The sequence below is a fragment of the Myxine glutinosa genome, chromosome 5, assembly GCF_964187855.1.
Source record: "Myxine glutinosa chromosome 5, kmMyxGlut1.1, whole genome shotgun sequence".
Classification (NCBI taxonomy): domain Eukaryota; kingdom Metazoa; phylum Chordata; class Myxini; order Myxiniformes; family Myxinidae; genus Myxine; species Myxine glutinosa.
In genome coordinates this window covers 113,479,821-113,501,573 of record NC_136265.1, presented here as the reverse complement: position 1 = coordinate 113,501,573, position 21,753 = coordinate 113,479,821, and the positions used below count along the sequence as shown (strand labels likewise).

Here is a 21,753-nt window from a genome sequence, read left to right as displayed (position 1 = left end):
AATGAATGGGATGGCAACATCGAGAGTAACCCAGTTTTAGGACCGGCAGAGAAGATAACTGAGAAGGAAGTTGAGGAAGCGATAAAAGCAATGAAGAGTGGAAAAGCGGGAGGGCCGACGGGAGTTGTGGGAGATATGTTGAAGGCAGCAGGAAGTTGGGGTGTGAAGAGAATGACAGAGATCTGTCATCTGGTGGTGAAAGAAGGCCGCATTCCAGTGGATTGGGAACTGAGTACCCTCGTCCCTCTATACAAGGGGAAAAGTGACCCTCTGGAGTGTGGCTCGTACCGAGCGATAAAGTTATTGGAGCATGGAACGAAGGTATTGGAAAGGGTGTTGGAGAGGAGGATAAGGAAGAAAGTGAAGATCGACGAAATGCAGTTTGGATTTATGCCAGGAAGAGGAACGACAGACGCGCTTTTCATTGTGAGGCAGTTGCAGAAGTACAAGAAGAGGAAGAAGTTGTTTCTTGGGTTTGTTGATCTGGAGAAAGCATTCAATAGGGTTCCACGCAAAGTATTGACATGGGCATTGAGGAAGTTTAGGAGTGGAGGAATGGTTGATCAGAGTAGTGATGGCAATGTACAAAAGAGCGCGCACAGCTGTAAGGACGAAGGACGGGAACAGTGGTGAGTTTGAGGTGAAGGTGGGAGTGCATCAGGGGTCGGTACTAAGTCCACTACTATTTGTAGCTGTGATGGAGGTGCTGGCTCAGAAATGTATAGGAGGGTTTACCATGGGAGTTGTATGCAGATCTGGTGTTGATTGCGTAAAGTATGGATGGACTGAAGGAAAAGATGAACAAGTGGAAGGAATGTATGGAGACAAAAGGTCTGAAGGTGAATATCGGAAAGACGAAGGTGATGGCAAGTGGTTAAAGCATGTGGTGAGGTGGAAAGAACTGGGAAGTGGCCCTGTGCTGTGTGTAGGAAGGGTGTCGGAGTGAACTCCATTCAATGTACAATGTGCGCTGAGTGGGTTCATCAAAAATGTAGTGGTCTGAGAGGGTCATTAACCAGTGTGGCAGCTACATTCAAATGTAAGGTGTGCACAGAGGGAGCTGCAGATGGAGGAAATGTTGAGTTGGATCTTGGAGACGGCGTGAAGCTGGAAGGTGTGAAAACATTTTGCTACCTCGGAGATATGCTGAATGGAGAAGGTGGATCAGACTCGGCAACGGTTGCTCGAGTGAGATGTGCATGGAAGAAGTTTCGGGAACTGAGTGGCGTGCTGATGAGGAGGGGAGTGTCGTTGAAGCTGAAGGGAAAGGTGTATGCTGCATGTGTGAGAAGTGTTATGATTTATGGGAGCGAGACATGGGTAATGAACGTAGAGCAGCAACGAAGGTTGGAAAGGGTGGAAATGCGAATGGTTCGACGGATGTGTGGAGTATCGTTGAGAGAGAGGAAGACAAATGATGAATTGCGAAAGATGATGGTAATATTGCCTGTGATTGATGCTGTGAAGAGGAACAGGTTGAGATGGTTTGGTCATGTGTTGAGGAAGGATGAAAGTGACTGGTTGAGAAGAGTGATGGAAATGAATGTAGAAGGAAGTAGAGGACGGGGAAGACCGAGAAAGACTTGGCTAAAGATGGTGGAAGAAGAAATGCGGGCAAAGGGGTTAACAAGGGGAGATGCAGAAAATAGGGCAAAATGGAGAAGATTGTCATGGGGACCGCAAGGCTAACCCCCGCTCTCGTAGGGAAAATGGCCTTTAAAATGGATGTTGTTGTTGTATCCAAGCAGATTGCTAATTTTGTGCTGAAATGATCGATTACATGGCAAGTAGAATCAGTCGTTATACCACGTGACTTCCTATGTTAATTCAATCTTATAATGGACAATGTGTTCTGAATGTGATACAAATTGTGGTCCAAATAATAAAATAATCCATGTGTCGACATGCATTACCTTACATATTTACACATTACATGTTTCTACATCTATGGAACCACACAGAATCATGACAGGGATGAAAGCAATATTACTATTGCAGAATACCAGAAACGTCACAAAATGTGACTTATGATGTTTTGTCTCGGTAAAGCCAAGCTCAGACATAAGAAACCTTGTGTGTGACTTGGCCTACCTGGTGTATTCATAGAGTTCATAAGTTACGAGGGTCTAAAGTTAAAGCTCTAAGAGGTCTATGGTTTTAAGGGTCCACGAGTTCAAAAGGGTCGATGGGTCTGAGGGTTAAAAGGTATCTAATGGTCTAAGGGATCTAATGGGTCTAAATGTCTCAAAGGTACATTCCAACAGTGTATAATTAACGCTACCCACATATGAACAGTTGAATAACAAGATGGCGCCGATTGTTAAGTTCACCAAACTCTGGTATTCTGTGGCTCCGGTGAAAACGAGGTTAAACACGACTCTGCTCATGACACCTTCACTTCAACAAATGTTTTTGAAAATCTTAACATTCATGTTTCCTTTCAATGTGCAACACATGTCCTGACCATGTACAAATAAAACATTCAAGCCAAAATCAGTCCATGAAAAGACAAATGACTGACTCCCGAGGAATGGAGTCCAGAGGTGCAACAAATGCAGTGACACAGCCAGTAAAATGACAACTTCCTGATTCTGTAAATCTGCCTTGAAGTTGCTACAATTGATCTGGTCCTCCAGAGGGCGTCGCTTGCTGCGGAGCAAGGCTGGTGCAGATGAGCTCCAAAGTGCGTTGGTAAATGGGAGAATGGCGTCCCTCGGGCTTGCAGACATTTAGATGGTCCACCGGTACCGTCTCAAACTCTCCCACACCTGGGTCTGCAAATTCCGCATGATGCACAGTTTCAGTCAGGGCTCGAGTGCGTAATTGTTTTTCTATAAATTAACCACTGAATAAACAAGTACACATACATTCAAAGTACACCGCCCCCATGCCAAATAAATAAATATCCTACAGCGCGGCCTTGCGGGGGCGCCTTAGACGCCCAGGGATACCGACGTGCAGCTCATAGAGACAGTATTTGGAGGGAGAGGTGTAAAATAAATAATTGATTGATTAATTGCATAATTAAAATCAATAAATAATATTCATAAACTATTTTCTTAATCAATTAGCTAATAGCATACCTAAAACATGAGTCCTTGATCCGAACCTGTAACTTTTTGAAGATTAATTAAATAAGTCATTAATTGAAAATAAATAAATAATTAATTGATTAATCGAGAAATAATTAATCGATTAATTAAAAAATCAAAAATATCCTTTATAGCCACATCACTGTCACTGTCATGTCCAAATATCAGCTTCCAAGCTCAAAAAGTGCCTGAGATATTGGCCAGATGAGAAAGAAAATAAATAGGTATTTAATTATTGATTAATTAAGTAACTAATGAATTAATTAGTTAATTAAAAAACAACAAATAGTTTTTTCCAAAGCACTTACTCACTATTGTGCCCAAATTTCAGCTTCCCAGCTCAAAGGATGGCCGAGATATCGCCCGGACAAACAAACAAGAAAGAAAACAAACCAGAGTGAAAACTGAGCACTCCCTTTCAGCGTGCGTCATTGCCGTGCCCCCTTCGGTGCCCGGCAATGACGTCATGCAGCGCCTGGAGAAGGCATAAGAAAGGAGCGGTGTACTATAATTAGTTTGTGCAAATGGTACCAGGTGTATAAGTCCTCTCTCGGTGTACACCCGTGTCCATGACACAGGTTAGCCGGTGAAATGTCAAACTTGTGCTATTTACAAACAGCACGCCTGCCGGCCTACATCTCTCATTGCTTGTGTGAAACACCTAACAGCTCTGTGTAAAACAAACAGCAATCAAGAAAAACAATTGCACTTGCTTAATTGTTAGATATTGGCAATCTCTTTGTATCTGAAAAGTTAACAAACCTCGGCAGCATGTGATGTGTCCTGAAGAAACATTCTGCAGAAATTAACAGACGGGTGGAAATCCAACAGCATGACAATCTCAATTTTAAATCTGAAATTTTCCTTTTACTTTATGAATGGATTTTCCAAAGCACAAAGATCCTGAGGAATACACTCTGCAGCAGATCATTACTCCACCATGGCTCTGTGCAACCATCGTGTTTTCTCCACTCCCACATGAACTCACGAAGCTTGAGCACATGTTGCGCAGATCAAGAGCATACGTAATTTATTTCGAGACTGGAATCGTATATTAAGCAATTATCAACCACGAGAAGCTTTCACAAAGTGACGAGGGACGTGAAATGATGAGATGACAGACTTGGACACATTTGTAAAAAGACAAATCTATTCTCAGTGTCAAAATTGATCAAAACAGAGTGAGGTACTAAGATAGATCTCAGGATTATGAAATCCTGTGTTCAATGCACAAAAACCAAACAACAACAGAGTTCATGGAACACCTTACCCTGGGCAGTCCTGACAAACAGGAACATGGACGGGGTCTGCGAGCAGCAAATTTCATTGGTCCAGATGATTTAAAATGCCCTAATATATTGTCCAAGTACAACTAAACGGAATCGTTTTGAAAGTGCTAAAAGGTGATTTGTGTTCTCCATTGTCAAAGTATATAATTCAATCGAAATAAAATAAAGATTTTAAAGGTTGGAGGAGGGAAAATAAATAATAACAAGCCTTACGCCTGGGTCCCCCGTCCGTGAAGTGATGCGAGTTGACAAAGTGGAAGACGCAGAAAACATGGAAGAGTCGATAATATTTGCGAGTGGGTTGAAGATACACCCACACACCAGATTAGAAGTTGGTACTTCGTTTATTTTTCAAGATATTTCGCTCACAAGGTTCAGACATACATGGCGGCGGCCATCTTAGATTTTGACGTGGTGACCCAATTTTCAATAGCGTTCTTTCTTATGCCTAGATACACCCACACACCAGATTAGACTTTGGTACATCGCTTATTTTTCAAGATATTCCGCTCACAAGGTTCAGTCATACATGGCGGCGGCCATCTTGGATTTTGACGTGGGTTGCACACACACCATTAGAATTCGGTCCTTCGCTTACGCACAGACGGACGCACGGACGGCCGGACGCACACACGGACAGGGGAAAACCATAGTCCCCCTTTCGCTCCGCGGTGCGACGGGGGACAATAAAAACTTGGAAGATTACTGCTGCTGATGCATCTTTAGACCACCTTATCCAACACGTCACATTAGTTATATGTGCCTGTTGTTTGTGTCCTTGATAACATCCTAAAAACCGGCACATGTGTCCTGTTTGGAATGAGGTTTTCAAATTTTGTTTGACTGCCAGACAGGAAGGGTAAAAATATTACCTCACTGCTTTGCGCGCATGTGCGATCGGGATGAATCCAGAGCCAAAGTACGGTAAAACTCTACGTTGATTTCCGATTCTCGATCAAATTATTGTTCAAAATATAACAAGGAACTGAAATTTAGTTATTCCTCGATCATTTGATCATAAACTGACGTTTGTGGACAGACAGACAAAGTGAACCGATTGCTTCACATGTGTGGGGTAATTAGATTCATACAACCCCACAAACCAGCAGGTAACTTCCAAACTTCGTGGGGAAGGTGTGTGCAAACCATCAGGTTGGTCGTGGGGAAGGTGTGTGCAAACCATCAGGTTGGTCGTGGGGAAGGTGTGCGCAAACCATCAGGTTGGTCGTGGGGAAGGTGTGTGCAAACCATCAGGTTGGTCGTGGGGAAGGTGTGTGCAAACCAGCAGGTTGGTCGTGGGGAAGGTGTGTGCAAACCAGCAGGTTGGTCGTGGGGAAGGTGTGTGCAAACCATCAGGTTGGTCGTGGGGAAGGTGTGTGCAAACCATCAGGTTGGTCGTGGGGAAGGTGTGTGCAAACCATCAGGTTGGTCGTGGGGAAGGTGTGTGCAAACCATCAGGTTGGTCGTGGGGAAGGTGTGTGCAAACCAGCAGGTTGGTCGTGGGGAAGGTGTGTGCAAACCAGCAGGTTGGTCGTAGGGAAGGTGTGTGCAAACCAGCAGGTTGGTCGTAGGGAAGGTGTGTGCAAACCAGAAGGTTGGTCGTAGGGAAGGTGTGTGCAAATGTGATCTCGTAAAGACCAGTTGGGACCTGCAGATTCGGTGGAAACGATCAGAGTGCGTAGCATCCCAAGTGTGGTGGGCTGCGTCTCGCCAAAACTCAGCACCTTGATTCCATGACGCCGCACCAACTCGGTAAACCGCTTATGGAGCTCCTGCAGCATTGCAGAGTCTGCATGGTTGCAAGAGACGGTAAATGTGATAGACGACACTGTTGCTTTTCATTTAAACTGCAAACCTTTTTCAAACCCTGGAAATTATTTGAGCAAACCATTCAACCACATCTCTCTTTTCAAAGCAATTATATCCCAATAAAATTCCCTGCATTAGCTAGACCAATTAAATGCAGATATAGGGATATATCCCTGTCATACTGGCAAAAATCCCCAACAGCCACCATTAACGGAATTTTTTTGAGGATCCAGTCATGTGCAGCACAACGATATCACATGATACATAAAGGATCTGGCGAGGATCCAGACACAGTACAATCATATCATATGATCCATAAAGGATCCCATGAGGATCCAGATACAGCACAATGATATCGCATGATACATAAAGGATCCCACGAGGATCCAGATACAGCACAATGATATCACATGACATACAAACGATCCCACGAGGATCCAGACACAGCACAATGATATTACATGATACATAAAGGAACCCACGTATATCCAGGAACAGCACAATATCACATGATACATAAAGGAACCCACGTATATCCAGGAACAGCACAATGATATCACATGCTACATAAAGGATCCCATATAGATCCAGATACAGCACAATGATATCACACGATACATAAAGGAACCCACGTATATCCAGGAACAGCACAATGATATCACATGCTACATAAAGGATCCCACGTATATCCAGGAACAGCACAATGATATCACACGATACATAAAGGATCCCACGTATATCCAGGAACAGCACAATGATATCACACGATACATAAAGGAACCCACGTATATCCAGGAACAGCACAATATCATCACATGCTACATAAAGGATCGCATATAGATCCAGATACAGCACAATTATATCACATGATACATAAAGGATCCATTAGGATCCAGATACAGCACAATATCACACGATACATAAAGGAACCCACGTATATCCAGGAACAGCACAATTGTATCACGGTCCGGTACGCAAAGGACCACAACCGATCCACCTTCTCAATTCAGTTGTTTATCAAAAACTTTTAAAACCCTACTGCAAATACAACTGCAGGAAGTTGGTGAGAGGAAGTGGGAGGAAGGGATGGGGGAGGGTGTGCTGCAATATGATGGTAAGTTGACCACTGAAAGTTTGGACGATTATATTTGAATATCCAGGGGGGTGGGGGGTGGGGGGAGGGGGGAGGGAGGTAATGGAGCAGATAACATTATTTGATGAACGGGGACAACAAAAATTAAACTTTACCGGGGGGATCTCGGCAATGAACTTTGGGTCCCATTGGAAGAATGCATTGGAGAAGATAGGAGGGACATCACAGCCACAGTACAGCCTTTTGTCGGATGTGTTTTGCCACATGAACTACACCGCATCCCTTTAAACGCCAGACTCACCGCGACGGAGCTCGGCGATCTCGGCTGAGGGAAAAAGCACAAAGCGCACAGCCAGAGAGAGCTCAGCAAGGCGCGATCCGGAGTGCGGAACGCCAAAGAAAACCACAGCACGTGTGTTTGCGAGCACATCGCAAGCCGCCGGATTCGAAGCTGCATCGACAAGCATTTGCTTTACCATCAAGCCTTAAAGGAAAAGAGAAAACGGGGTTTGCTGTTAAATGGGTGCTTGAGTGGTAGTTAATGAGTGAATAATTGTGCTTCATCAAAACACAATTAAAGAGACAACTTTAGACATCACATTCCAAAAAAAACGTTCGATTCAACTTACCACCAAGACTGTGTGTGACCCAGACGATGGGCTTCTCACCGACACCAGCTACCTGCAGTTTAGCCAGCATTTCCCGACTCCTATATGCCAAGGATCGTCTGCAGCACACGTTGATTGAGACACTGCACATGGGATACGATGTCATATTCTCCAAGAGCAGGAGCACATGAAAATTCCCCCAATCCCAAACCGAGACCAAAGTTCCTAATTGCATGGGACATGCGCATTCAGCAAATGTTTGAGGTACATAAATCAGGCCCAAACCTCATTTGCACATCACAGTGTACAGATGATAATGCAGAACTCACTTGCAGCTATCAGCAGGACATTCAAGGAACCAGTCGCTAAGTCGAGTGTCATATTCGACCGAAAGCACTCGGTTCTCAGGACAGTCCTCTCCAAGCCAGCTCTGTCCACAACCGACCAGACATTGTTGTATCAAATAAACTGGAATCCCATCCTGACCAACCATAAAACACTCCCGGTGTTTCCACTGTACATTAAATGGTCGAGGGAGCTGCACAATCGGGAGAGAACAGTTTTACAGCCTCGCTTAATGGGCCAACAATACTTAACTGTGTGAGCTTCCTAAGCTGTATCAGAAAGGGATTTCAACTTCTTGGCAAAGTAGCTATTGGGAGGACTTAAATGAGGACTGTTGATGTCATGTTGAGAAAAACCATGGAAGAAAAAGAAAATGGCAAGAGAGGAAAAATAAAATGGCGAGAGAGGAAAAATAAAATGGTGAGAGAGGCTGCAAGTGGATCAGAGGTGGCAGTAAGCGAATAAGTCAGATTTTGGACACTGTGGGTGAAACGATAATGGTGCAAGCACGTTTCCAATCTAACATAACCTCAAACATCACATTCCCTGAACCAGGTATCACATCGAGCAAGCAAAAGGCATTGCCCAAGCAAACGGCGTCGCACAAGCAAGCAAAGGGCATCGCGCCGCGCCGCGCAAGCAAACAACGTCGCGCCGAGAAAACAAGCAAATGATGAAACAAGCAAATGGCAAGTACGAGCAAGTAAAGAAAGGCGTCGTGCCGAGCAAGCAAGCAAACGGCATGCTGCTGAGCAAGCAAGTAAACGGCGTGGTGCTGAGCAAGCACGTAAACGGCGTCACACCAAGCAAGTAAGTAAGTAAACGGCATCGCGCCGAGCAAGTAAATAAACGGCGTCGCGCCGAGCAAATAAGTAAACGGCGTCGCGCCAAGCAAGTAAATAAACGGCGTCGCGCCGAGCAAGCAAGTAAACGGCGTCGCGCCGAGCAAGAAAGTAAACGGCATCGCGCTGAGCAAGTAAGCAAGCAAATGGCGTCGTGCCGAACAAGCAAGGAAATGGCGTCGTGCCGAGCAAGCAAGAAAACGGCGTCGTGCTGAGCAAGCAAGGAAACGGCATCGTGGCAAGGAAGCAAGCAAACGGCGTCGTGGCAAGCAAGCAAGGAAACAGCGTCGTGGCAAGTAAGCAAGCAAACGGTGTCGTGGCAAGCAAGCAAGGAAACAGCGTCGTGGCAAGTAAGCAAGCAAACGGCGTCATGGCACGCAAGCAAGAAAACGGTGTCGTGCCGAGCAAGCAAGCAAACGGCGTCGTGCTGAGCAAGCAAGAAAACGGCATCATGCCGAGCAAGCAAGGAAACAGCGACGTGGCAAGTAAGCAAGCAAACGGCGTCGTGGCACGCAAGCAAGAAAATGGCGTCGTGCTGAGCAAGCAAGCAAACGGCGTCATGCCGAGCAAGCAAGAAAACGGTGTCATGCCGAGCAAGCAAGAAAACGGCGTCATGCCGAGCAAGCAAGAAAACGGCGTCGTGCCGAGCAAGCAAGTAAAGGGCGTCGTGCCGAGCAAGCAAGTAAACGGCCTCACGCTGAGCAAGTAAGTAAACGGCGACGTGTCGAGCCAGTAAGTAAACGACGTCATGCCGAGCAAGTAAGTAAACGGCGTTGCGCCGAGCAAGTAAGTAAACGGCGTCACACCGAGCAAGTAAACGACATCGTGCTGAGCAAGTAAGTAAACACCGTCGCGCCGAGCAAGCAAGTAAACGGCATCGCGCTGAGCAAGTAAGCAAGCAAATGGCGTCGTGCCGAACAAGCAAGGAAATGGCGTCGTGCCGAGCAAGCAAGAAAACGGCGTCGTGCTGAGCAAGCAAGGAAACGGCATCGTGGCAAGGAAGCAAGCAAACGGCGTCGTGGCAAGCAAGCAAGGAAACAGCGTCGTGGCAAGTAAGCAAGCAAACGGTGTCGTGGCAAGCAAGCAAGGAAACAGCATCGTGGCAAGTAAGCAAGCAAACGGCGTCATGGCACGCAAGCAAGAAAACGGTGTCGTGCCGAGCAAGCAAGCAAACGGCGTCGTGCTGAGCAAGCAAGAAAACGGCATCGTGCCGAGCAAGCAAGGAAACAGCGACGTGGCAAGTAAGCAAGCAAACGGCGTCGTGGCACGCAAGCAAGAAAACGGCGTCGTGCTGAGCAAGCAAGCAAACGGCGTCATGCCAAGCAAGCAAGAAAACGGTGTCATGCCGAGCAAGCAAGAAAACGGCGTCATGCCGAGCAAGCAAGAAAACGGCGTCGTGCCGAGCAAGCAAGTAAAGGGCGTCATGCCGAGCAAGCAAGAAAACGGCGTCATGCCGAGCAAGCAAGAAAACGGCGTCGTGCCGAGCAAGCAAGTAAAGGGCGTCGTGCCGAGCAAGCAAGTAAACGGCCTCACGCTGAGCAAGTAAGTAAACGGCGACGTGTCGAGCCAGTAAGTAAACGACATCGTGCTGAGCAAGTAAGTAAACGCCGTCGCGCCGAGCAAGCAAGTAAACGGCGTCACACCGAGCAAGTAAGGAAACGGCGTCGCGCCGAGCAATCAAGGAAACGACGTCGTGCCAAGCAAGTAAGTAAATGACGTCGTGCCGAGCAAGCAAGGATACGGCGTCGTGCCGAGCAATCAAGGAAACGACGTCGCGCCGTATCACGCAAGCAAACGACGTCGCACCGAGCAAGCAAGTAAACGGCGTCGCGCCGTATTACGCAAACAAACAACGTCGCGTCGAGCAAGAAAGTAAACGACGTCGCGCCGAGCAAGCAAGTAAACGACATCGCGCCGAGCATGTAAAGAAACAGCGTCGCACCGAGAAATTAAGCAAACGACGTCGCGCCGAGCAAGTAAGTAAACGGCATCGCGCCGAGCAAGTAAGTAAATGGCGTCGTGCCGAGCAAGTAAGTAAACGGCATCGTGCCGAGCAAGTAAGTAAACGGCGTCGTGCCGAGCAAGCAAGCAAATGGCGTCACACCGAGCAAGTAAACGACATCGTGCTGAGCAAGCAAGTAAACGGCGTCACACCGAGCAAGTAAGGAAACGGCGTCGCGCCGAGCAATCAAGGAAACGACGTCGTGGCAAGCAAGTAAGTAAATGGCGTCGTGCCGAGCAAGCAAGGATACGGCGTCGTGCCGAGCAATCAAGGAAACGATGTCGTGCCGTATCACGCAAGCAAACGACGTCGCGCCGAGCAAGCAAGTAAACGGCGTCGCGCCGTATTACGCAAACAAACAGCGTCGCGTCGAGCAAGAAAGTAAACGACGTCGCGCCGAGCAAGCAAGTAAACGACGTCGCGCCGAGCATGTAAAGAAACGGCGTCGCACCGAGAAATTAAGCAAACGACGTCGCGCCGAGCAAGTAAGTAAACGGCATCGCGCCGAGCAAGTAAGTAAATGGCGTCGTGCCGAGCAAGTAAGTAAACGGCATCGTGCCGAGCAAGTAAGTAAACGGCGTCATGCCGAGCAAGCAAGCAAACGGCGTCGCACCGAGCAAACAAGGAAACGACGTCGCGCCTCATAAACGACACCACAACCCATACATGCTATCCTACTCTGTAAGCTGCTCTTGGTCATGGCAAATGTTCTTGGCAGGCAGTTAACCTTGGGCCAACATTGGGAGACATCCCGATATTTTCCACCCGAGAGATGGACACTGGCCTCCGGGTCTCGCAAGCGCCATGTTTTGAAGGCAGCTCCCAGGAGTCCATGTACAAACAAGACATCTCCAGTAGTGTTTAACCTGTGAGACAGAAGAGCCTAGAACATCAAACCAAATCCCATAAGCAGTCATACTGGTCCACAACCAGGTACTCATTCTTCAAAAGAAGCATTTCCACATATTGTTAATTCAAAATCAATTAATTAGACTTTGCATCAATCATTGTGAAAAATGATAGACACAAAAATCACTTTAACGTTGCTAAAAGTAACCTCCTCGAGAACCCTTTCTTGCTTTCAAACGAGCAAAGGTCACCAGATTACTATGTTACCATGACACTAGACAAGGAGCCTCTGCTTTGAGGATTTGTTAATGTGTTGGTCGATTCTTGGTCGAAGAGGAACTGCCTCATCACAGGATTCAGTGTACCATGGGTGGAAAGAAGGGTAGGAAAACTAAAGGCGAGATGGGATGAATATGTACGTAAGAGAGAGTAGGTTTCTGTGGGAAAAAGCCCTGGGATGATTTGAAAACAGGGCCAGTAGGTAAGGCAGACCAGTCCTGAAGAGCGATGGCGGCTTGCAGTCCCTGACAACCTTTCTGAGTGAACTGCGTAGTTGCCAACTCAACCACTTTTCGTGTACTTGAACAGCCTCACAATTTTATTGCCCAACAATAGAGGAAAAAAAACCATTTTCACAAAATAATACGTCTCATCGATCAAAACGGGCTTCAACTCTGAGGCTCTGTTCAATTAATGGCGATATTGTGGCGGACACAAAAGCCCACTGGCGTGGTGACATCATTCCGCGCACCAAGTGGGCGGTGGCCACGCACCAGGGGTAGGCGTGGCCTCATGATATACACCGGGCGCCCAGCCCGGGACAGTACAGTGTTACAGTGTAGTCTTACAATAAAGACGTTTATATGTTACCGCCTGTCCGCTTCCTCCTTGCTCACAAGCAGCGCGCGTAACGCCGCGCTTTACTGGTGACCCTCGACGTTGGATCTGCTGGAGCGATCCTTCCACACGCGACGCCATCGCCATGGCCGACTTCGTCAAACTTCCGGAATTTTGGGAGGCTCAGGCCGAAGTCTGGTTCGTCCAGGCCGAAGCCCAATTTCAGCTTCGGCGCCTCACCGGCGATGACACGCGCTATTGCCACGTCGTCGCCTCCCTCGGGCCCGGCACGGCCGCTCGAGTTGTGTCCGTCCTTCGCCACCCACCGAACGGCCACAAGTACGAGGCACTCAAGCGGCTACTCTTAGCCACGTTCGGCCTTACGGACGACGCACGGGCCGACCGCCTCCTGGATCTCCCCGAGCTCGGTGAGACGCGCCCGTCGGTCCGAATGGACCATATGCTGTCACTGTTGGGCGACGAAGCCCCCGGTTCGCTATTCCGGGCGCTTTTCCGGCGCCAACTTCCAGCGCAGGTCCGCCTCGCGTTGGCCGGGACCGAGCTAACGGAACCCCGAGCATTGGCGGCCGAGGCGGACAGGTACTTCGCCGCTTCGGACATGCGGGCGAGCGTCGGCGTGGCCGTCACGGCCCTCGACGCTGATGTTCAGCAGCATGTTCCACAGCATCAGCTTCTACAGCACGCTGATGTTCAGCAGCATGCTGATACGCACCTCGTGAACGCCGCCACGCCCCGCCCACCGCCGCGGCGAAAACCGCCACCGCGGGGAAACCCACCAACTCCACCGGCCTGGCGGAGCCAGCCGCGCTCCTCCAGCTCCACCACCTGGTGCTGGTTCCATGCCAAGTTCGGCCACGAAGCTCGGCGGTGTCATCCGCCGTGCTCCTTCAACGGGTCGGGAAACGCCCGGGCCGGCGCTCAATAGTGGCGATGAGCGCCGGCCATTCGAACAGCCTGCTGTTCATAACGGACACCTTCTCCAGGCGCCGTTACCTGTGCGACACGGGAGCGCAGGTGAGTGTCATTCCCGCCGGCACGTCAGACAAGCACGCCGCGGGTGGGGGCCCCGCGCTGCTTTCCGCGAACGGGACGCCCATCCGTACGTACGGAAAACGCTGCCTCTCTCTGCGGTTTGGAGGGCAGGTTTTCCGATGGACGTTCGTCACCGCCGACGTGCCCATGGCACTGCTTGGCGCGGACTTCCTGTGCGCTAATGGGCTCCTGGTCGACGTCAAGCGCAGACGGCTTGTCCAGGCCGAGACGTTCAGCTCGCTCGCTTGTGCGTTGCCCAGCTCAACGAGCGGCTTGCCAAGCGGCTTGCCGAACGATTCGGTTCCGGCCACGTTGGTCTGTACGCTTCCGGCAGCGGACGCATTCACCCGCCTCCTCGCCGGCTTCCCGGCCCTCACGCGGCCCACCTTCTCGGCGGGGGCCGTCAAGCACGGGGTGGCCCATCACATCCCCACCGTCGGGCCACCGGTCTACGCCCGGGCACGCCGCCTCGAGCCGACGAAGCTGGCGGTGGCAAAAGCGGAGTTCGCTACCCTGGAGCGACTCGGCATCGTTCGGCGCTCAGAGAGCGCTTGGGCGTCGCCGCTGCACATCGTGCCGAAGCCCGGCGGGGGATGGCGACCGTGCGGGGACTATCGCCGTCTCAATGACGCCACGACTCCCGACCGCTACACCGTCCCCCACATTCAGGACTTTTCCGCCCGTTTGGCGGGCAGGTCCTTCTTCTCGAAGGTGGACCTCATACGCGGCTACCATCAGGTCCCCGTCAGGCCGGAGGACGTCCCGAAGACGGCGGTCATCACGCCATTCGGACTCTTCGAGTTCTTGCGCATGCCCTTCGGTCTGAAGAATGCGGCTCAGGCGTTCCAGCGACTGATGGACAGCGTCCTGCGCGACTTGGATTTTGTCTACGTTTACCTGGACGATATCCTCGTCGCCAGCGCGTCCCGCGAAGAGCACCTACGCCACCTCCGCACGCTCTTCGAACGCCTGGGCCAGCATGGCCTGATTGTGAACCCCGCAAAGTGCCGGTTCGGCGCCGCCACAATCGATTTTCTGGGGCACCGTGTCACCAGGCACGGAGCCGTCCCCCTACCGGCCAAGGTGGAGGCGGTGAAGGGGTTTCCGCGCCCCCGCACGATCAGAGGGCTGCAGGAGTTCCTGGGCATGGTGAACTTTTACCATCGGTTCCTGCCCCGTATCGCCCAGCTCCTGCGCCCCCTGCACGAAGCTCTCCGAGGTAAGCCGGGCAAAGGCGACGTTACCTGGACCGAGCAGATGGACACGGCGTTCACGGGCGCGAAGCTCGCCTTGGCTAACGCCACCATGCTCGCGCACCCGGCGCCCGATGCACCGATCGCCCTCACCACCGATGCCTCGGACTACGAGGTGGGCGCAGTGCATGAGCAATGGGTGCGTGGAGCTTGGCAACCGCTGGCGTTCTTTAGCCGGCAGCTTCGCCCGCCCGAACGCCGTTACAGTACCTTCGACCGCGAGTTGCTCGGACTTCACTTGGCGGTCAGGCACTTCCGCCATCTGCTCGAGGGCCGGGCGTTCACTGCCTTCGTCGACCACAAGCCGCTGATCTTTGCGATGGGCAAAGTCACCGAGCCGTGGTCGGCCCGGCAGCAGCGTCACCTCTCGGCCGTGTCCGAGTACACGACGGACATCCAGCACGTCGCGGGGAAGGACAACCCGGTGGCGGATTGCCTTTCCCGGGCCGTCGCCCACGCAGTCCACCTCGGCATCGACTATGCCCGGATGGCAGCGGACCAGGCCGCTGACCCCGACGTCCAGGCCTTGCGGACCGCCGTCACGGGCCTCCGCGTCACCGAGGTGCCGTTTGACGGCGCGGGCGCGGCCCTCTTGTGCGACGTCTCCCTCGGGCGTCCTCGCCCCATCGTGCCCGCGGGCTGGCAGCGCCAGGTGTTTGACGCCATCCACGGCCTGTCCCACCTGGGCGCGAGGGCCTCCCAAAGGCTGATCGCCGACAAGTTCGTCTGGCATGGCCTCCGGAAGGCCGTCCGCGGCTGGGCCAGGACGTGCCTCGCGTGCCAGCGCGCCAAGGTGCACCGGCACACCCAGGCCCCGTTGGCCCCGTTGGCCCCGTTCACGGTGCCGGAACGCCGGTTTGACCACGTCCACGTGGACCTGGTGGGACCTCTGCCCCCCTCGCGGGGTTTCACCTACGTCCTCACCATGGTGGACCGCACCACCCGGTGGCCGGAGGCCGTGCCCTTGGCGTCGACAACGGCGGCCGATGTCGCGCAGGCTTTCATCGCCACCTGGGTCGCCCGGTTCGGCGCCCCCTCAGACATCTCATCCGACCGCGGCCCCCAGTTCACCTCGGAGCTCTGGGGGGCGGTTGCGCAGGGGCTCGGGGTCCGGCTGCACCGAACCACGGCCTACCATCCCCAGGCTAACGGCCTGTGTGAGCGATTTCACCGCTCATTGAAGGCCGCGCTCCGGGCCACCCTCCGCGACGGCGGCTGGGTCGACAGGCTCCCCTGGGTCCTGCTGGGCCTCCGGACGGCGCCCAAGGAGGACCTGCGCGCATCCGCGGCGGAATTGGTCTTCGGGCAACCGCTGCGGGTGCCGGGCGAGTTCCTCCCCGACTCCACGGCACCATGGTCCGCGGCACAGCAGCGCTCCGCTCTACAAGAGACCGCCCAGAGGTTCGCCCCGGTGCCAACGGCATGCCACGGGCACCCACCGACGCACGTCGCCCCGGAGCTTCGCACGGCGGAGTACGTCTTCGTCCGCCACGATGCCCATCGGACACCACTGCGGCCCCCGTACGACGGGCCTTTCCGCGTGCTGGAGACCGGGGCGAAGCACTTCACCCTGGACATCGGCGGTACTCCTGACCGCGTTTCGGTAGACCGCCTCAAGCCGGCCCACCTCGATGTGGACCATCCACCGCCAGTGGCCCGACCCCCACGTCGGGGCCGCCCTCCTGCGGGCGGACCCCCGGCACCGCCCAGCCCCGCCGCCACGCCGCCCCCCGGTCCTGCACCCATCCCAGGGGCAGCCAGGGGCATCCCACCTGGCATCCCTGCACCCCGGACGCCGCCGATCGCCAGGGGGCGCTTCGGCCGGGTCATTCGTCTGCCCCGCAAACTGGCCCTCCAGGTGCGCGGGAATTCTGGGGGGGCGCGTGTGGCGGACACAAAAGCCCACTGGCGTGGTGACATCATTCCGCGCACCAAGTGGGCGGTGGCCACGCACCAGGGGTAGGCGTGGCCTCATGATATACACCGGGCGCCCAGCCCGGGACAGTACAGTGTTACAGTGTAGTCTTACAATAAAGACGTTTATATGTTACCGCCTGTCCGCTTCCTCCTTGCTCACAAGCAGCGCGCGTAACGCCGCGCTTTAATATTATGCTTGCGGCACGGGCTGATAATCACGAAAACCTTATAGCTTTTATTAAACCAAACGGGTTTATTCCCGAACAACAAAATCAGGAGAAAATAAATTTAATTATTTCTATCAATTTCTCAAAGGTGCCAATAATATTTTCGAGGCCATTTTAGAATTTGTGTGTGGAATAAGCAAAGATTTAGTATTTTTTTCAGCTTTTTTTGTTTTGTTCCACTGCAAACCAAAGAAATACACATGTAGATACCAAATGATTTTAGAATTTTAACAATTTTCTGGAATAAATGGTACATTATTTGAAAAAAGTGCAAGGGAGCCAATATTTTTGGCCACGACTGTATATATACAGCATATGGCACCTTTATGGCCACAGTTGTGTTCACAAAATTCAGTGTTTAAATGATAGATAAATCAATAAATAAACTTTTACAGGAGAGCTAACGTCCACACAGGTAAACAGGTCAATACGGCCTATAGAAGCCAGACTTTAACAGCGACATACGTGGTAATCTGCTGCGGGTGCAGAAGGTACACCCCATCTGGGTAATGCTCCCGCACCGTCTCACGGTCCATGTTGGCAAGAGCACGAGCAGCGAGAGCCTCGTCGATGACCCGTCCAGACTGGAGCCTCTCGACCAACACCCTCACCCAGCCTGGACATCAACACGTAATCCAACGTGTCCAACTTTCGCCATATAGAACTACACAAATCATTCAGCCCCTCAAGCACCTGCACATTCCCTGTAGATCAGTACCAGATTGCACAATGGTAGAGTGCAGGTGCGGCTGCATCGCTAAATTCCCGACAACGCGCAGAGCGTTATGCTGCAGTTGCGGACCGACACCATCCTGCTCAATCAGCCGCAGCAGCAAATCCAGCACTCCAAGGTGTACGAGCTGCTCACAGCGCCTTGGCAACTGCACATTCAATTAAAGCATCACTACCACCATTACATCAACACACGCACCGGCCACCACAAAGTACGAGCTTAGCAACCGAGCCAATATCACGACACCAACTAAAAGCCGTTACCATAACCGTGCACATCTCCAGGTTTGAGCGTACTTGTGCTGTGCCTCACACCTTGGAATGCTGCAGAATGACCTTCACACAAATGGACTCCACTTGGTCCTCAGAGACGGGCGTGGACGGCCGCTGGCCGGGTAGTATTTCACCTACAAATGTCCAGTGTGCAGCCTGTCAAATAATCAACGATCATCGATCATTCACAGCAACGTTCTCCAGGTTCATGGCAGCATTGCAGGGCACATGGAGTAGCCATTTGCTCCCCGTGTGTTTATGCAATCTCCAACTTCCCCATCTCCTCGATCTGCTCCACCTCGTTTTGAGAGGACAAAACGGAGCAGATGCGGGGAAATAACTAAACTAGGAAGTAGGTGGTGTATAAGCAGCTCACAGTTCACACTACAACGTAGGAGCACGGTTACAAAAGCATAATGTGGGTCCCATCACACGCACACAGCAACAATGCAATCGAGATCGATTTACTTTATTGTTTAAACAATGTTATGCAAGTAATTGTTACAATGTCTTTGTCGTCCCTTGCCAAAAATTGTAACTTCCGAATCTTCAAAGATAAAGTTCCGTAAGTTAAGGTAGGTGTATCCAAGTGTGTATTTCACTGCATTCTAGCAATGGTTATTCTTTCTTGGTGAGTATAATTCTTCATCATTAACGGTAATAACCAAGGAGGTTTGTATATTTACCAGATTAATAAAATTAGTGCTGAAGCAGGGAAAGCAGAATGGGTTCAAATGGGAAAGATAAGTGGAAGTAGGGTGCATCGAATTATGAAGGTGAGTCGGTTGGAGGCCGGTTACCTCTGATCTCGTACGAGTCTGCGAACTGTCGCTCAGGACGAGCGAAGTCAGTCGAGAGACACAGGGGTCCACGTCTCCGGTCGGTAGGTTCAAGAGCACGGCCTGCAGCGATTCGTCCAATCGAGTGTCCTGTAGCACAAATGCAACGGCGAGATTCACAAAGGTGTGCTGAAAGGTAATGTCTCCTCTTGTTTCTCTCCAAATGAGGTAAAGATATTCAAATGAAACGACGACAGATACTAACATCAATCTTTGTTCTATCACCACTGTGGTCCACACGATTCTAGCAACGTTTGAATAGTTTTGTGATGCCGTCATGATAGGACTGTACATCCTGCTGACTTAACCAGCACTTCACAGCGGCAGTGACATCATCGTCGGAAGAAAAATGTTCTCCACGGAGGGGTTCCTCATGTTTGGGGAAAGAGATGAAAATCTGACCGAGCCAGGTCGGAGCCGGTGATCCTTTGTGGTGGTTCTCCGTTGACCATCGCACTCTCAAGATCGTAATGGTACACCCAAATCTCATCGCCAGCACTTCACACTTCCTGACAACGTCGTGCTGCCCTCAACGATCTTGATTAACGTAGCACCGAGATATCTTGTGTCAGAATCACAAACCTTCGCACCAGGTAGCGGGAAGAACTAATGTGCACACTGTGCTTTGTTTCATTGAACATCTTTACCTGTTATGGAGAAAAATAATAGGAGGCATTCCTTTACAGCACGTCCCCATCCGTGACGTACCCTAATTGGATCAATTACAACAAATATATAATTACTAGATCACAATGAACCCATCCTTGTGCACCCCTTCATGCACCAAAACATTCCAATCGCATTCCAGGTTGCCTTTCACCCTCTATAACCCCTGACACAGTGCACTCACGCGTTGTTGCCTTGGTGGTGGCAGAAAGAACCTTCGGTCGACATCCTTGCAACGTGCCAAGATAATGGTGGTGGCTGGGTCACAAGCCTGTGCCACAGAGCGGTATTGCGCCGCTGTTACAGGTGATGATGAGAGATAGGGACACGTAAAAAAAGGTCAACAAAACCCAGCCTACGCACACATCCTTTGTTTATTTATGTCAGTGAAGGGCTGGAGGCCTGTGGTTGGTTGTCTAAATATCATTACCGTCCCAATTGTGGATGGCAGACAGTTCCAGAATGGCTTTTTGTCGTTGGGTGGCTTCACCAGACATGCATCGTTTTAAAAGAATCCAGGGAGACAAATTGAGCTCTCGGTGACTCGTTGGCACGAGAACTTCTGCAAGATCAGGTTCACAGGGACACTTCTCACCTGCGAAACTTAAATTCAGATGCGTTTGATCGTTCATTTTGTCTTCTGACGCCAACATTCCTTAATACTCTCCTCCTCACTGATATACAAGGTTCTCATCAAGCTTAATTCATTTCCTCATTGATCCAGAACGAGCACAGATCAAGCCCTTTTGCACATTACCCAGTAGCTTGGCACAGCTGAGTTTAAGGTAAGATAGACAATATAAATTATGGCAAAAGTTCACCTTCAACGGGTCTTTGGAGTAGCCAGGCCGATGCCTCATGCAACCGATGTGCCAAGCGCTGCAGATGCCACTTCAAAAGGTCCGTCAGACCTGCATACAGATTATATATATATATGTGTATATACCGGTATATGTATGTATATATATATGTATATATTTGTATATATATATATATATATTGTTACGGATACGGGGGACAGCTGTCCCGTTAGCAAGGGGTGATTAGCCCCTTGTCCTGTTAAGCTGGCCGTCTCCCCGGTCCTGGTACTTGTAACGTTATCCCGCGGGATGGAACGGATCAGGGTTATGGGCCCAGGGTTTATCCCGAATACCTTTATCCGTCCCACCGCAGACTAGGGAGACAAGTACCGCTCGAACCCCGGTTTGGATGGTCTGGTTAGTTGCCGAGCGGTTTTTAGCAACCCGAAGTTCGAGTCATTAGCCTTCACTAAACCCGATCCTGAACGTTGGCCGAATCGCACCACGTACACTCAATATGGAAACCTCTAAAGCGACCGAAAGAGCATGAAGAAGTAAAGACAAAGTAGGGGATAACAAGATTTATTACTATTTACACACAACTAAAGCAGAAAAGAAATGGAATATGATTTACAAGGCAATGGAAGGAGCAGGAGACATAGTGCAATGATTAGCTTATATATATGGCAGTCTTACTTATAAACCCCAAGACAACATGAAAGACGGACAAACGGGCACACTTACACGGGGGAAATGATGGCAGAAATCACTGGAGGGAGGAGAAGGTCCAAGCCGATGGCAGGGCAGGAAGGTCCGGGCAATTCCACACCGTCGAGGTCCACGTTCCGTGCTCGAAGCGAACAGCAGCTGGCAGCTCCGCGTCTCCACAACCGGCAATAGGGCCTAGAGGGTCTCGGCGTATTGCTCAGTATCAGCACCCCCTCACGTCTCGTTCTCTCTTGGCTGCTTTAGCTGGATCGCGCATCTGCCGCACCTCTCTCAATCTTCTCCAAAAAACCAGCCCTATAGAAACCCGCGCGTGTCCTTTTATAACGTGCTTTTGGGTTTCTTTCCCGCGTGCGTTGTAAACGCCCCTCGGCCTTGATTGGTCGCGAGGGCTACCGATCCCGCCCCTCTTGATGACGCGTTGGCAAAGCCACGCCTTGTTCCTCGCGCTTGGCTGACTCCTCCCCCCCGATGACGAGCTGGAGACACGCCTTTCTTCTC

At 51.0% G+C, this 21,753-nt stretch overlaps 1 protein-coding gene across 15 annotated transcripts in view; it reads right to left on the bottom strand.

The window, feature by feature from the left end:
- Positions 1-2,393: 2,393 nt before the first annotated feature.
- The window catches only part of SERAC1 (serine active site containing 1), a 41,731-nt gene continuing 22,371 nt past the window's right edge, over positions 2,394-21,753 (bottom strand). For 6 of the 15 annotated variants that reach the window (XM_078778552.1, XM_078778546.1, XM_078778548.1 and 3 more), the window contains 13 exons: positions 20,548-20,637; positions 20,157-20,288; positions 19,911-20,023; positions 19,022-19,150; positions 18,264-18,377; positions 17,935-18,097; positions 17,682-17,832; positions 11,808-11,946; positions 8,221-8,321; positions 7,913-8,010; positions 7,585-7,767; positions 6,030-6,170; positions 2,394-2,774 (listed from right to left, as the gene is read on the bottom strand). In XM_078778552.1, coding sequence (XP_078634678.1) covers positions 2,614-2,774; positions 6,030-6,170; positions 7,585-7,767; positions 7,913-8,010; positions 8,221-8,321; positions 11,808-11,946; positions 17,682-17,832; positions 17,935-18,097; positions 18,264-18,377; positions 19,022-19,150; positions 19,911-20,023; positions 20,157-20,288; positions 20,548-20,637 — 1,715 coding nt within the window. In that variant the 3' untranslated portion in view covers positions 2,394-2,613. Of the gene's footprint in view, positions 2,775-6,029; positions 6,171-7,584; positions 7,768-7,912; positions 8,035-8,220; positions 8,322-11,807; positions 11,947-17,681; positions 17,833-17,934; positions 18,098-18,263; positions 18,378-19,021; positions 19,151-19,910; positions 20,024-20,156; positions 20,322-20,547; positions 20,638-21,753 lie in introns of all 15 variants that reach the window. The other 9 variants (XM_068116544.2, XM_078778549.1, XM_078778545.1 and 6 more) reach the window with 6 other exon arrangements.